The sequence below is a fragment of the Carcharodon carcharias genome, chromosome 13 (assembly GCF_017639515.1).
Source record: "Carcharodon carcharias isolate sCarCar2 chromosome 13, sCarCar2.pri, whole genome shotgun sequence".
Taxonomy (NCBI): domain Eukaryota; kingdom Metazoa; phylum Chordata; class Chondrichthyes; order Lamniformes; family Lamnidae; genus Carcharodon; species Carcharodon carcharias.
In genome coordinates, this window is record NC_054479.1 from 76634271 (window position 1) to 76648618 (window position 14348).

A 14348-nucleotide genomic window follows, 5' to 3' on the forward strand; every position below is an offset into this window, starting at 1 on the left:
GAAAAGTTAAAGATTTTTTCAAAAGTTTTACACAGATAATCCAAAATACATTCTCAGTTCCGCTGAATTTTCTTTACAGGACTTTTTTTCACAGAACTTTTCTTCCCAGATTTCCCTGACAATTGGTCACCTTCTTAGTGCTCACAACTTCCTAGACCACATTCTAGTGCCCTGAGTCAAAACTTCCTCAATGCTCATAGGCCCTGAAATCTCCCTCACCATTGCCACCTGATTCCAGGATCTTTCTCTCAGATTCCATTGCACTACAATCTCAAACTCCATTATTTCTGGCATCCTGGAAACCTCCCCTAGTCCTCCTATATCCTGGGACTACCTCCTCCAGTCCTCCCATACCCCAGGACTAGCTCCTCCAGTCCTCGCATACCCTGGGACCACCTCCCCCAGTCCTCCCATACCCTGGGACCACCTCCCCTCCTGAGGGTCTGGGGCTCTCCATGTCCTCCTTGAACAAAGGTCAACCAGTTTCCATCTACCACCACTCAGCTCCACCTGGCTAAATGTTTGCTTTTGTTCAACAATTTTATTTAATTCATCTCACTTTCTCCAAATAAAAGATGTTGCTATGGGTACCCAGATGGGTCCTAGCTATACCTATCTTTTTATGGGATATGTGGAACTTTCCTTGTCCCAGTTCTACTCGGGTCCCTTCCCTCCAGTCTTTTTCTGGTACACTGATGACTGTATCAGTGCCATGTCCTGCCCTCACCCTCAATTGGAAAATCTGATCAACTTTGCTTCCAATTTCTACCCTTCTCTCAGTTTCATAATATGCATCTCCAACTGTTCCCTTCCCTTCCTTGACTTCTCTGTCTTCATTTCTGGCTAAGGCTGTTAACTAATATTTATTGTGAGCCCACTAACTCCCAAAGCTACCTCAACTACACTTCCTGCATCCTGTAAGGATTCCATTTGATTCTCCCAGTCCCTCCATCTCCATCACATCTGGTCCAACAACGCAACGTTTCACACCAGTGTTTCTGAGATATCTCCTTTTTTCCTCAATTGAAGATTTCCTCCCCATCCCACCACCCCCTCACCACCCCACCCCCACCCCCGCCACTGCAGTTGACAGGCATCTTGACCATGTCCACCAGATTTCCTGCACTTCTGCTCTCATCCCTTCCCATCCCTCCCAGAATCAGGATAGAGGCCCCCTTGTTCTCACCTTGCACCCCACTAGCCTCCATATTCAATGGATCATGTCTTCCAATGTTCCTTTTGTCCTTGTCCCACCCAACCCTTTCCCAAAACCTATTACAACTCTGACTTTTCCCAGTTCTGATGAAATGTCATTGACCTGAAGTATTAAATCTGTTTCTCTCTCTCCAGATTCCGCATGATCTGATGAGTATTTCCAGCATTTTCTGCTTTGATTTCAGCAGAGCACCCCTGTTTTTGTACTCAATACTCGTATTTATTAAGCTAAAGATCTGATATGTTTTGTTAACTACTCTCTCAGAATGGACTGCAATCTTCAAGGAGTTGTACACTTGAACCCCTAAATCCCTCTGTTCCTACACACTCTTTAGAGCTGTGCCATTAAGTCTAGATTGCTTCTCCTTATCCCTTCTGCCAAAATGCATCACTTCACATTTTTCTCTATTAAATTCCATCTGCCACTTCGCTGCCCATTCTGCCAGCCCATCTATGTCCTGTTGCAGGCTATGTGCATCATCCTTGCTGCTGTTTTCCACACCTCCGAGTTTAGTATCATTAGCAAATTTTGAAATTATACTTGGAATTTCAATAGCCAAGTAATTTATATATATCAAAAAGTGCTCCTAACACTGACCCTTGGGGAACACCACTGTCTACCATTCTCCAGTCTGAAAAACAACCATTTACCTAGACTCCCTGTTTTCTGTCCTTAAGCTAATTTTTATTATCCAAGCTGACACTGACCCTTCAATGTCAAACAATTTCTTAAATTCCAGATAGACAACATTTACAGCATCCTCTTCATTAACATTCTCCATTATTTCATCTAAAAATTCAGTTAGATTAGTCAAGCATGACAAATCTGTGCTGACTCTCCTTAATTAATTCATATCTGTTGATTTATTTCCCTGATTATTGTTTCTAAAACCTGACCCACCAATGATGTTAAACTGACCGGCTTGTAATTACATGGAATGTCCTTAGACCCTTTCTGGAATAAGGGTGTCACATTTTCCACTTTTCAATCCTTTGCCACCTCCCCTGTATCTAGGGAAGATTGGAAGATTATGTCAACCCCTCCACTATCTCCACTCCCACTTCCTTCAGCAACCTGGGATGCAAACCATCCAGACAAGACGACTTATCCAGTCTCAAACCAGCTTCCTGTATCCGTTACCTGTACCACCTCCGTATAAACTAATATTTTATCAGTATCCGCTTCCTTAGTAAACACAGATACAAAGTACTCATCAAGTATTCAAGCCATGTCCTGTACCTCTAAACATATGTCATCCTCTTTGTCCTTGATAGGAATCACCTCACCTCTTACTACTCATTTACTATTTACGTGCCAGTAGAAGATTTTTGAGTTCCCTTTTATGTTAACTGCCATTCTATTCCTATATTTTCTCTTTGTCAATCATGTTTTCCTGAACATTTCCCCTCTCAACTTATTGTGTTTGGCCTGGGTTCCACTTGAAGAATTGAACTGACATAGATCATACACCCTCCTATTCTCTATTTCCCTCATCATTGATGGAGCCCTGGCTTTGATTTCCCTACCTTTCACCCTATTTTGGAATGTACTTAGCCTGTAACTCAAATCTCCTTAAAGATCACCTGTTGTTCCTTACAGTTTTTCCTATCATTCTTTGGTTCCATGGTACCCTGGCCAGATGATCTCATTCCATTGTACTAGCCCTCTTCCAACTTAGCTCTAAAGTTCTACTTTAGATTGCTCCTTGCTCTTCTCCATTACTAATCTAAACATTATGATACAATGATCACTCTTTCTTACGTTTTGCCCCCACAGTCACTTGGTCAATTTGGCCCACCTCATCCCCCAGCACTAGATCCAGCAATGTTTCCTTCCTAGTTGAACCGAGAATATACTGATGAAGGAAATTCCTCTGAATGCATTTCAGAAATTCCTCCTCCTCCTTATCATTCAATCTAACCTTATCCCAATCATTTTTGGGATAATTAAAACCTCCCAATATTGTCACTCTATCCCTATGATTCCCTTGCAGGTTTGCTCCTCGATCTTTCTCTCACTATCTGGAACACTATAAAACACCCCCAGTACCGTGATCATCTTCTTTTTTGCTTCTGAACTCTAACCAAATAGATTCTGTCCTTCCCTGTTCAAACAACACCTTTCTTTCCAACACTACCACATCTTCCCTAATCATATTGCCACCCTACCCACTTTTTTCCTTCCCTATCTTTTCTGAAAACATGTTATCTGTGATTATTAAGCATCCAGTCCTCATCATTTTAAGCCATGTTTCTGTTATTGCCAGTGGGTCATATTTCTACATGGCTGTTTGTGCTTGTACAGGGGAGGCAGAGTGGTATTGTCACTGGAGTAGTATTCCAGAGACCTAGCGTAATGCTCTGGGGACCTGGCTTCGAATCCCACCACAGCAGATGGTGAAATTTGAATTCAATAAAAATCTGGAATTAAAAGTCTGATGATGACTATGAAGCCATTGTCGTAAAAACCCATCTGGTTCACTAATGCCCTTTAGGGAAGGAAATCTGCTGTCCTTATCTGGTCTGCCTACAGACCAGAACCTGAACAAGTGCATTTATCCAGTAATGCCCATGTCCCATGAACAAATAAAAAGTTCAGCAACCCTCTTCACCACTCTTTCTGCATTTACATACATGCATGTGAGATTAAGCATGATTGCCCTTTCAAAGAGCCAGGACAGGCTTAAGGTGCAAATGGCCTTTTTCTCTAGGTTTCTATAAACTTGTATTTATGTGATGCCTTTCATGAACACTGCTGCAATTCTCCAGGGCCTTGGTGAGACCACACCTGGAATAGTGTGTGTAGTTTTAGTCTCCTTATCTGAGGAAGGATGTACTTGCTATAGAGGGAGTGCAGCGAAGGTTTACTCGACTGATTCCTGGGATGAGGAGAGATTGAGTGGATTAGGATTATATTCGCTGGAGTTCAGAAGAATGAGGGGGATCTCATAGAAACATATAAAATTCTAACAGGACTAGACAGGGTAGATGCAGGAAGGATGATGGGAGAGTCCAGAACCAGGGGTCACAGTCTGAGGATATGGGGTGGACCATTTAGGACTGAGATGAGGAGAATTTTCTTCACCCAGAGTGGTGAGCCTGTGGAATTCGTTACCATAGAAAGCAATTTAGACCAAAACATTGTATGTTTTCAAGAAGGAGTTAGATATAGCTCTTGGGGCGAAAGGGATCAAAGGGTATGGGGAGAAAGCGGGAGCAGGCTATTGAGTTGGATGATCAGCCATGATCATAATGAATGGCGGCGCAGGCTCAAAGGACTGAATGGCCTACTCCTGCTCCTAGTTTCTATGGACATCTCAAAGCACTTTTTACAGCCAATTAATTACTTTGAAAGGTCATTGCTGTTGTAATGTTGGATGTAATCATATAGTCAGGAATTTGATCCTGACCAACCCACTCCTGACCCCTCACCCTGGCTTGGCCCTGACTCCTCACATGCGCAGAGCCTGACCATGTTCAGTCACACTGAAATAAAAACAGAAAATCCAGCAAATACTCAGCAGGTCATGCAGCATCTGTGGAGAGAAAGAAACAGTGTTAACGTCTTAGATAAAAACAGATAAAAACAAGATAAAAACCTAGTTCTGTTGACGGGTCATGAGGACTCGAAACGTCAACCATTTCAACTCTTTCTTGGACTCGAACGCAAGTTCTGTCGAAGGGTCATGAGGACTCGAAACGTCAACTCTTTTCTTCTCTGCCGATGCTGCCAGACCTGCTGAGTTTTTCCAGGTAATTCTGTTTTTGTTTTGGATTTCCAGCATCCGCAGTTTTTTTGTTTTTACCTTCTTCGCCGATGCTGCCAGACCTGCTGAGTTTTTCCAGGTAATTCTTTTTGTTAACGTCTTAGGTCAGTTCTGATGAAGGGTCATAGACCTGAAACGCTAACTCTGTTTCTTCTCTCTCTACAGATGCTGTCTGACCTGCTGAATATTTCCAGCACTTTGCAAATTGAATTCAGATTTCCATCTTTTCCAAATTGACCTTTCACCCGAAAACTACATCTCCCAGAGAGCATAGTGCCCGCGCGCTTGCGCGGCAAGTGCACGTGATCCCGAAGATGGCGCTGGATCCGCAGTCACCGCACTGGCGGTTTGATCGCTTCGATGACGGCTCCCAGAGTGAGTGAGGTCGGCACCGGCACCAGACCGGGGAGGCCGCGCGTCTTTCGCGAAGTCAAGCCCGGGTTTTGCTGCTCCGCAAGTTCGTTAGGGAAAGAAACTCAATGGCATCAACCACCCCCGCCCCAACTCCCCAGCCCCGGGGAGGGGCGGTGCCTCTCCCATCCTTTCCATCTAATGGACGCGGGTGCCTCTTCCCCCCACCCCACAACCCCCCCCGCCCTCTGATTTGGGGATGCTTCTCCCCCTCCCGCCCTGTGGGGTGGGAAGGGGATGGGGATGGGAGGGCGGCTCTCACACTGTGCTTGGGGGGTCCACAGAGCAGTCCAGTATTCATTTTAACAAATTTTGGTGCAATGTTTTGATTTGCCTTCTAATGTCTGATTAATGATTTGCAAGTACTCTTCCATTGCACAGTGTACTACAGTGGCACTAACCTTAATGCCTTGTTTAGTAGGTAAATCTGTTCAGGTCCTATTGGCATCTATTAGTTAATGGTTGCTTTGACAAAGATTTTGTAACATTAAAGTATAGAGAATTACCCACTTTTGTACATCTTGCTTTATTTAGCACCATATAAGTTTAAAGTGAAACTCTTGAATCTCAATGGACACGTGAATGAAGGTGAGATGTGTAACTGAGACCTTGTGTTAATGATCCACCTGGACCATACAGATTTCCAGGAGAACACTTCATCTGTTCAATATCCCCCCTAAATCGTCATCACCTAATGATTTTAATCATGTGTCCAATTCTGCACAATGAACAATGGCTACAGCATTTCCCTAATGCTGGAATGTAAGCTGTTGAATGTGAATTGTGTATTGATGCCACAGTACAGTGTTAATGAACGGGAGCAGGTGTGTTGCCATTACGCCACAGAAGGAGGTCACTATCAAGTCCTTGCCAGCTCTTTGTTAAACAATTTGGTTAGTCCCGTTACCTTGTTCTGTCCCTATAGCCCTTCAAGTTTATTTCTCTTAGGTGTTTATCCAATTTCCTCTTGAGATCACTGATCAACTCTGCTTCCACCTCCCTCCTAGACATTAAGTTCCAGTCACCTTTATTTCTTGTCCAAAACGTTAAATCCTTGTACAATCAGCTCATGGGAACCGCTTTTCTTTGTATCTCAGTCTGTCATTTTCTTAGACATCCCTGTCAAATCCTCCCCTCAGTCTCTTTTGCTCCAAAGAGAACAAGCCCAGCTTCTACAACAGATGTCTGTGACATCTTTTGATGATCTGCTTCTATCACTGCTTGTTTGTCCCTACAACCACACCACCCCCCTCCACTTCTCTCCCCCCACCCAAACAACCCCCCCCACACACCCCTTAAACCAGCTTATATATCTCCCCTTCCTTGGATTCACCTAGTTCTGTTGAAGGGTCATGAGGACTTGAAACGTCAACTCTTTTTTTCTCCGCCGATGCAGCTAGACCTGCTGAGTTTTTCCACGTAATTCTGTTTTTGTCCCAGCTTCTACAACCTAACCTTGTAGCTAAAATCCCTCATCCCTGGCACCATTCAGGGAAATCTCTGCACCCTCTCAAGGACCCTCACATCCTTCCTAAAGTGTGATGACCAGAGCTGCACACAATACACTAGTTGTGGCCTAACTAGAGTTTTATAACTTCCCTACTTTTGTGTACAATACCTCTATTTATGAAGCCCAAGATCCCATATGCTTTGCTAATTAGTCTCAATATGTCATGTCACTTTCAAAAATCTATACACATGAACCCTTATGTATCTCTATCCCTGTATAATCTATACTACTGTGCCATTAAACCCATATTACTTCTCCCCATCTCTTCTGCCAAGATACACTACCTCTCACTTCACGATATTAAATTCAACCACTTGCCTGCCTATTCTACTAACCTGTGTTCTGTTTCATAGATTAACATTATCCTCATTTTTTTTACCACCCCTCCAAGCTTGGTGGTATTGGCATATTTTACTCTATACCAATATTTAAGTCATATATATGTTCTGCCCTTAAGCCATATTTTAATCCAATTTGATATTGATCCTCCTATTCCATGAGTCTCAATTTCTTGACCAGCCTTTTCTGTCATTAAATCCATATAGACAACATTCTTTCCATTCACTTCATAAACCTTGTTATTTCATCAAAAAATTCAATTCTATTAATCAAGCCTGATCTGCCTTTTACAAATCTGTGATGGCTCTTCTCAATGAACTCAAACCTCTCCAAGTGCCTTTTGATTCTTTTCCCTCATTATTCCCCACCCCAGTGTTAAACTGAGCAGTCCGAAGTTAATCAGAATGACCTTACACCATTTCTTTAGCAGGGATGTCACATCTGCCACTCTGCAATCTTCAGGCTTTTGCCTGATTGTCCTTTGGAGGCTGAATTTTTAAAAATATGTTAAGCGAAGGCTGAACTTGCCTCTGTGAAGCTAAAATGGCAATTGGTATGCAAATCCTGCTGCTTTTCTCTTTAATATTGACAAGCTGGCGATGAAAGGATGAGGTTATCTGTCCACACTCAGTTGGGAAATGTTGTTAGCATGAGAGTTTGCATAGGGCTAAAACATGCAGTTTCCCGAGGGGAGAGGATAGTGAAAGCTTTCTGGCTTTGGTTTGACTTGGAAAGGGTTAATGAGCCCTAGCTGGATTTTTTAAGCTGGGGTATCAAACTACAGGCAGCAAATTACTGTACTCCTTCTGCCTCTATTTAGGAATCCATGCTGAAGTGCAACTAAAGAATTATGGAAGATTTCTTGAAGAGTACACCAACCAGTTGAAAGGAGTTGAAGATGCGTTGGATGACTCTGTTGGGGATGTTTGGGATTTTACTCTGGATCCAATAGCTCTTAAGGTATGTCTTGGGAAACTTTAATTTTAATGGCCTGGATTTTGAGCTGAATAGAGTTTTTGTGAGCTTTTGAGTGTTGACTTGCTATTATTGGAGATGTGAACCAGTGCAGTGCCCTCTACTTGGGATTTGTAGGCACCCCTTCCACAAATATTCATTCCCTCCACCACCGTTGCACAGTGGCAGCAGTGTGTACCATCCGCAAGATACACTGCAGAAACTCGCCAAGTCTCCTTAGGCAGCACTTTCCAAACCCACAGCTGCTACCATCTAGAGGGACAAGGGCAGCAAACACATGGGACAACACCACCTGGAAGCTTTCCTCCATGCCGCTCACCATCCTGACTTGGAAATATATCGCCGTTCCATCACTGCTGCTGGAACAAAATCCTGGATCTCCCTTCCTAACAGCACTTTGGGTGTACCTACACCACAGGGACTGCAGCGGTTCAAGAAGGCAGCTCACCACCAAGGGCAAGTAAGGATGGGCAATAAATGCTGGCCTAGCCAGCGACACCCACATCCCGTAAATGAATTAAAAAGTGAACAGGGCAAGAAACAACAAGGCTTTTCAATCGCTGAAGAATCATCGCTGAGCCCCACAGAATCGCAACCAGGAAGTATAAATTCAATTTAAATAATATACAGAAAGCACAATAAAAATTGGAGCAGAAAGATGGGATTAAAAGAGGGAGCTAAAAGAGACAACGAAAAAGTAAAAAGATATCCAAATTTCCCTTTCATTGCGTGTGCATGGGTGCTGCAAATGCTGTGCAATTTACTTTGTGCTTATGGTGAGTACTGCTCACTGTTGTATTATAATCAATGCAAAATTAAGCTGTTGTTTGTGAACTATTTTCCACACTTAAACATCTTTTTAAAGTTTTCACAGGATGCTTGTTAATTGTACATGATATTAAAAGGTAACGTGCTTGCTACTTGTTTTTCCTTAGATGATTAATCCCTCTCATCAGATTGATGTACACAGTTAGTTCTGTTTTGCATGCTACTGAATTCACAGAGTTTGCTTAACCTTCTCTGCTCTGAGGAGAACAATCTTAGCCTCTTCAGTCTCTTCACATAACTGAAGTCCTGCATTCCTTGTACATTCTAGTTAGTCACCCCTGCACCCCCACAAAGACTTTGACATCCTTCTTAAAGTTTGCCCTGAATTGACTACAATACTCCAGTTGCGTTCTAACCAATGTTCTATGAAGGTTCAGCATAATTTTTTTTGCTTTTGGAATGAAGGATTTCATAAACCCATTTAAGACCCATCTCAGTTTGTCCTGACAAACCTTCAAAGATTAGTATAAGTCCTTAACTCTCTTCAAAACTATTGCCTCTCCTCAGCATCCTCCCCTACAGTGGTGAGACCTGGGCAACACGTGCTAGGGGAGGAGAAAAGGCTGAACAGTTTCTTCCTTCGCTGTTTCAGAAGTGTCCTTGGCATGTTTTGGCACGACAAGGTCACCAATTCAGATGTCCTGAAGTGTGCTAATTCCATCAGTCTACACATTGCTATGCCAACAATGTCTGTGTTGCCTCAGCCATGTTCATTGGATGAAGGTTGTATACCCAAAGACCTTCTGGTGCACATGCAAACAGGGAATCTGGAAGAGCCTTAGTTTTTTTTCAGCCTCTGCTTAATACTGTTCCTTGAAGGCAGAGTTAAAAAAAAAATCAGCCAGAAGTCTGCACCTTGCAGAGTGGCAAATGTGACATCCCTATTGAAGAAATGATGGAAGGTCATTCCGAGTAACTACAGGCTGGTGAGTTTAACATTGGGGTTGGGGAATAATGAGGGAAAAGAACAGGCACTTGGAGAGGTTTGGGTTCATTGAGGAGAGCCAGCTCAGATTTGTAAAAGGCAGATAAGGCTTGATTAATCGAATTGAATTTTTTAATGAAATAACAGGTTTATGAAGGGAATGCAAAGGATGTTGTCTGTATGTATTTAAAGTCAGAAAAGGCTGGTTAACAAAATTGAGACTCATGGGATAGGAGGGTCGGTGTCCGATTGGATTTTTAAAACAAGGCTTAAGAAAACAAAGAGCTGTGGTTAATGGTTATTTTTCAGACTGGAGGATGGAAAGTCATTGGAAGGGGGGAGCGGAAATTGAAAGCTCCTCTGGCGGAGAAGAGGGTCCAGAGTAAGCTGGCCAGCAAATCCTGCATCTTCTCAGCCCTCTGTCTTCTTGCGCAACAAATGCGGTAGAGGCTGCCATGCCATAGTGGGGCTCTGAGACACCAAGCAACACCTAATACAGTTGACCAGCAGGGTGCAAACCATTGTCTTACAAGAGGAAGGCTGCCACAAACTCTCCTCGTTCTTTCTGCCAAAATGCATCACTTCACACTGTTAAATTTCATCTGTCAGATGTCTGTCCATTTCACCAGCCTGTTTCCTCCTGAAGTCTGTTATTATCCTCCTAACTGTTTACAGCATTTGAGTTTCATGTCATCATCAAACTTGTGAATTATGCCCCATATATGCAAGTGTAGGTCATATATCAAAATTGGTAGTGGTCTCAATACCTATTCCTGGGAATGCATACTTACCTCCAGTCTGTTCACTGTTCTTTGCTTTCTGTCCCTTAGCCAATTTCATATCCACAGTGCCACTGCCCTTTTAATCCCATTTAACTAAAAAAGTTGTGCTTTATTTAACACCCTTTGCTCTGAATAATGCTCAAATTACTTTATCAAAAAACTCAATCAAGTTTGTCAAACGCAATTTGACAAATCAGTGCCAGCTTTCACTTATTAACCCATATTTTACTAAGTGGAAATTAATTTTGCCCCGGGTTATTGTCCTAGTGACTTCACCACACCGTCAGGCTGATTGCCTGTACTTGTTGGATTTATCCCTTTTTTAGAATAGGGATGTAAAATTATTATTCTGGCTTGCAAGGTGGCTCACTTCTGCTTGTTAGAAGCTACATATATTTATGTGCAGGGATCTGATCTCTGCAGGCAAAAAGAACATTTCCAGGCATTGTGCCTTTTATGAATTAAACGACTGGTGGGGAGGACAATAGTTCCCAGCGCATCTTTTGGTCCTTAATCATCCTTTTTTTTTTGATTCCTTTTTACTTTTCATATGTTTACAAGAGACTTTTGGATTCTTTTTATGTTGTGTGCTAGTCTCTGCTCAATAAGTGGACAGAATCCACCACACCAGGCAGGCAAGCAAACAAAAAAAGAAGATGCCACCTCTTTGGCAAGCTGGAATATGTGCACAGGATTGACAAACAACTTACAGCTGGTTGATAATGTGTGTAAAACTGCTGTGATCGACATAGAACTTGAATGGCTGAACATTGACTTGGCTCCCATATGAGAGGCAGGCTCGCCGAGACTGGATCAATGAAAGAAAAACATTACACGTTCATCTGGCAAGGAAGAGTTCAGATGAAATGCGTGTAGGCTTCGCTATAAGGAACTCGCTACTCTTGATGATAGAACCACCCATAAATGGTTTGGCACATGTTCTCACCATCTGCCTCTCAACTTAAACATGGCAAGGTAATCAATGCTCCTCCATTACTGAGGAGCCTGACACTGTTATCAGCAGAAACCCTAAGTCAGAACATCTTTGCTGACTGGGGGATTTCAGCTCGAGTGGGCACACACCATGAGGCATGACCCTCCTGCCTCAGATATCATTGTTTGGGAACTATAAATGAGAATGGACGTAGACTACTTGAACTTTGCTGTTGCCATGAGCTTTCAGTAACTAACAACTTTCCAAATAAAGTATGCCACAAGGTGTCCTGGAGACATCCAAAATCAGGACATTGGCACCAGCTGGATTCAGATCATTACCAGATGTGACACTCTGAACAGCATTCTCGACACATGCTACCACAGCACTGACTGATATAGATCACTCCCTGGTATGCACCAGGGTTAGGATGGAACTGTTTTCATTCAAAGCAGAAATGGCATCCTTGTATCATCGTCCACCATTCTGTCCATCCAGATTAAAAACAACAGTTCCTGGAGTCGATTGAACAGGCGCTTTCCAGTATTCCCACACAGTGTGCAGAAGCAAAAAGGAACATACTTTGAGACACCATCCACAACACCATGCACTCAACATTTGGGAAGCCAGAGCTAAATAATGCTGACTGATTTGAAGCTAACCCACAGTGGAGTCTGTCTTTGAAGCCAAGAGGTCACTGTCATCAATTACAAGAAAGTTCAAACAAGAAGACTCTGCATTCTGAGCTGCTCAAAGTGAAGTCCAAAAGACTGCTAGGCAGTGTGCCAATTACTATTGGTTGCAGGTTGCCAGAATATCCAGATGTCCTTCAACACCAGGCATGCTAGGAGCATGTATGATGCAATCAAAAAGGCAAAAGGTCAATCAGCAAAGAAAACAGCTCCATTGAGAACAAAGTTGAAGGAGGTCATCAAGGACTGCAATTACCAGTTGTAGTTAGGGCACTACTTTGAGTTGTACTCCATGGAGAACACTGTCACTGAGGAAGCTCTAGACACTAGAAAGTCTGCCTGTCATGAATATTGTACTCTTAGTGGAGGAGCTTAGTAAAGCTATTGATTCGCATGGACAACACTCCAGGTGTTGATGCCTTGCTGCTTGAACTCAAGTATGGGAAATTGACACTCCTACAGCATCTACTCAAACTTCTCTACCTCTGCTGGTGGGGTAGTGCCCCAGGCTATGTGTGATGCAAACATTGTGCCCCTGTACAAGGACAAGGGGTATGGCAGCGATTGCCGATTGCAACTACCGAGGCATCTCCCTGCTGAGTGTCGGGTATTTGCCCATGTTGCCCTTGGATGAACTGCAGATCCTGGTTGAATACATCCACCCTGAATCCCAGCGTTGTTTCAGAACTGAAATATCTACAGTTGATGTGAACATACATAAAACTTGAGAATTAAGAGCAGGAATAGGTCATTTGGCCCTTTGAGCCTCTCTGCCATTTAATAAGATGATGGCTGATCTGACTATGGCCTCAACTCCATATTCCCACCTACCTGAGGTAATCTTTGACCCCCTTGTTAGTCAAGAATCTATCTATCTCTGCCTTAAGTATATTCAAGGACCCTGCCTCCCCTGCTCTCTGGTGAAGAGAGTTCCAAAGACACTGAGAAAAAATTCTTCCTCACCTCCATCTTAAATAGGAAACCCCTTATTTTTAAACTGTGTCCCCTAGTTCTAGTTTCTTCCACAAGGGGAAACATCCTTTTAGCATCCACTTAAAGTTCTTATATATTTCAGTAAGATTGCCCCTCGATCTTGTGAACTCCAATGGATACAGACCCAGCATGTCCAATCTTTCCTCATAAGATAACCACCCCCATCCTATGTATCAGTCAGGTGAACTTCTGAACTGCTGCTAATGCGTTTATATCCTTTCTTAAGTAAGAAACCAATACTGTACACAGTACTCTAGATGTGGTCTCACGGACGCCCTGTACATCTGTAGCAAAACATCCCTTCTTTTATTCTTCCGTTCTGTTGAAGGGTCATGAGGACTCGAAACGTCAACTTTTTTCTTCTCCGCCGATGCTGCCAGATCTGCTGAGTTTTTCCAGGTAATTCTGTTTTTGTTTTGGATTTCCAGCATCTGCAGTTTTTTGTTTTTATCCCTTCTTTTATATTCCATTCCCTTTGCAAAAAACAACAACATTCCATTTGTCATCCTAAACACTTGTGTCCCTACATGCAGACTTTTTCTGATGCATGTACCAGGGCACCTGGAACCCTCTGTACTGCAGAGTTCTGCAATCCCTCTCCATTTAAATAATATGCTGTTTTTGTGCTCTTCCTACAAAGTGGACAAGTTTACATTTTCCCACATTATCATATTGGCAGATGGAATATAATAGTATGAATTGTAAATAGTTGAGATGCCAGCACGGATCCCTGTGGTAGTCCAATTGTCATATCTTGCCAACCCAGAAAAATCCCATTTATGTCTACCCTTTCCTGTTAGCTAACCAATCCTCTACCCATGCTTAATATGTTACCTGTACACTATGATCTCTTATTTTGCGCAGTAACCTTTGTGGCACATTGTCAAAAGCCTTTTGGAAATCTGTGCAGCACATCCTCAGTGAAGGTGCCACTAGGAGCAGTAATCATAATATGGTTGAATTTCACATTCAGCTTG

The 14348-nt window shown here is 42.8% G+C and overlaps 1 protein-coding gene across 2 annotated transcripts in view; it reads left to right on the top strand.

Annotated features, from left to right (window-relative positions):
• Window positions 1-5273: 5273 nt before the first annotated feature.
• washc4 (WASH complex subunit 4) overlaps window positions 5274-14348 on the top strand; it is a 136466-nt gene continuing 127391 nt past the window's right edge. The window contains exons 1-2 of one of the 2 annotated variants that reach the window (XM_041203248.1): window positions 5274-5357; window positions 8063-8202. In XM_041203248.1, the coding sequence (XP_041059182.1) occupies window positions 5297-5357; window positions 8063-8202 (201 nt within the window). In that variant the 5' untranslated portion in view covers window positions 5274-5296. The remainder of the gene's footprint in view (window positions 5358-8062; window positions 8203-14348) is intronic. The other variant, XM_041203249.1, reaches the window with a different exon arrangement.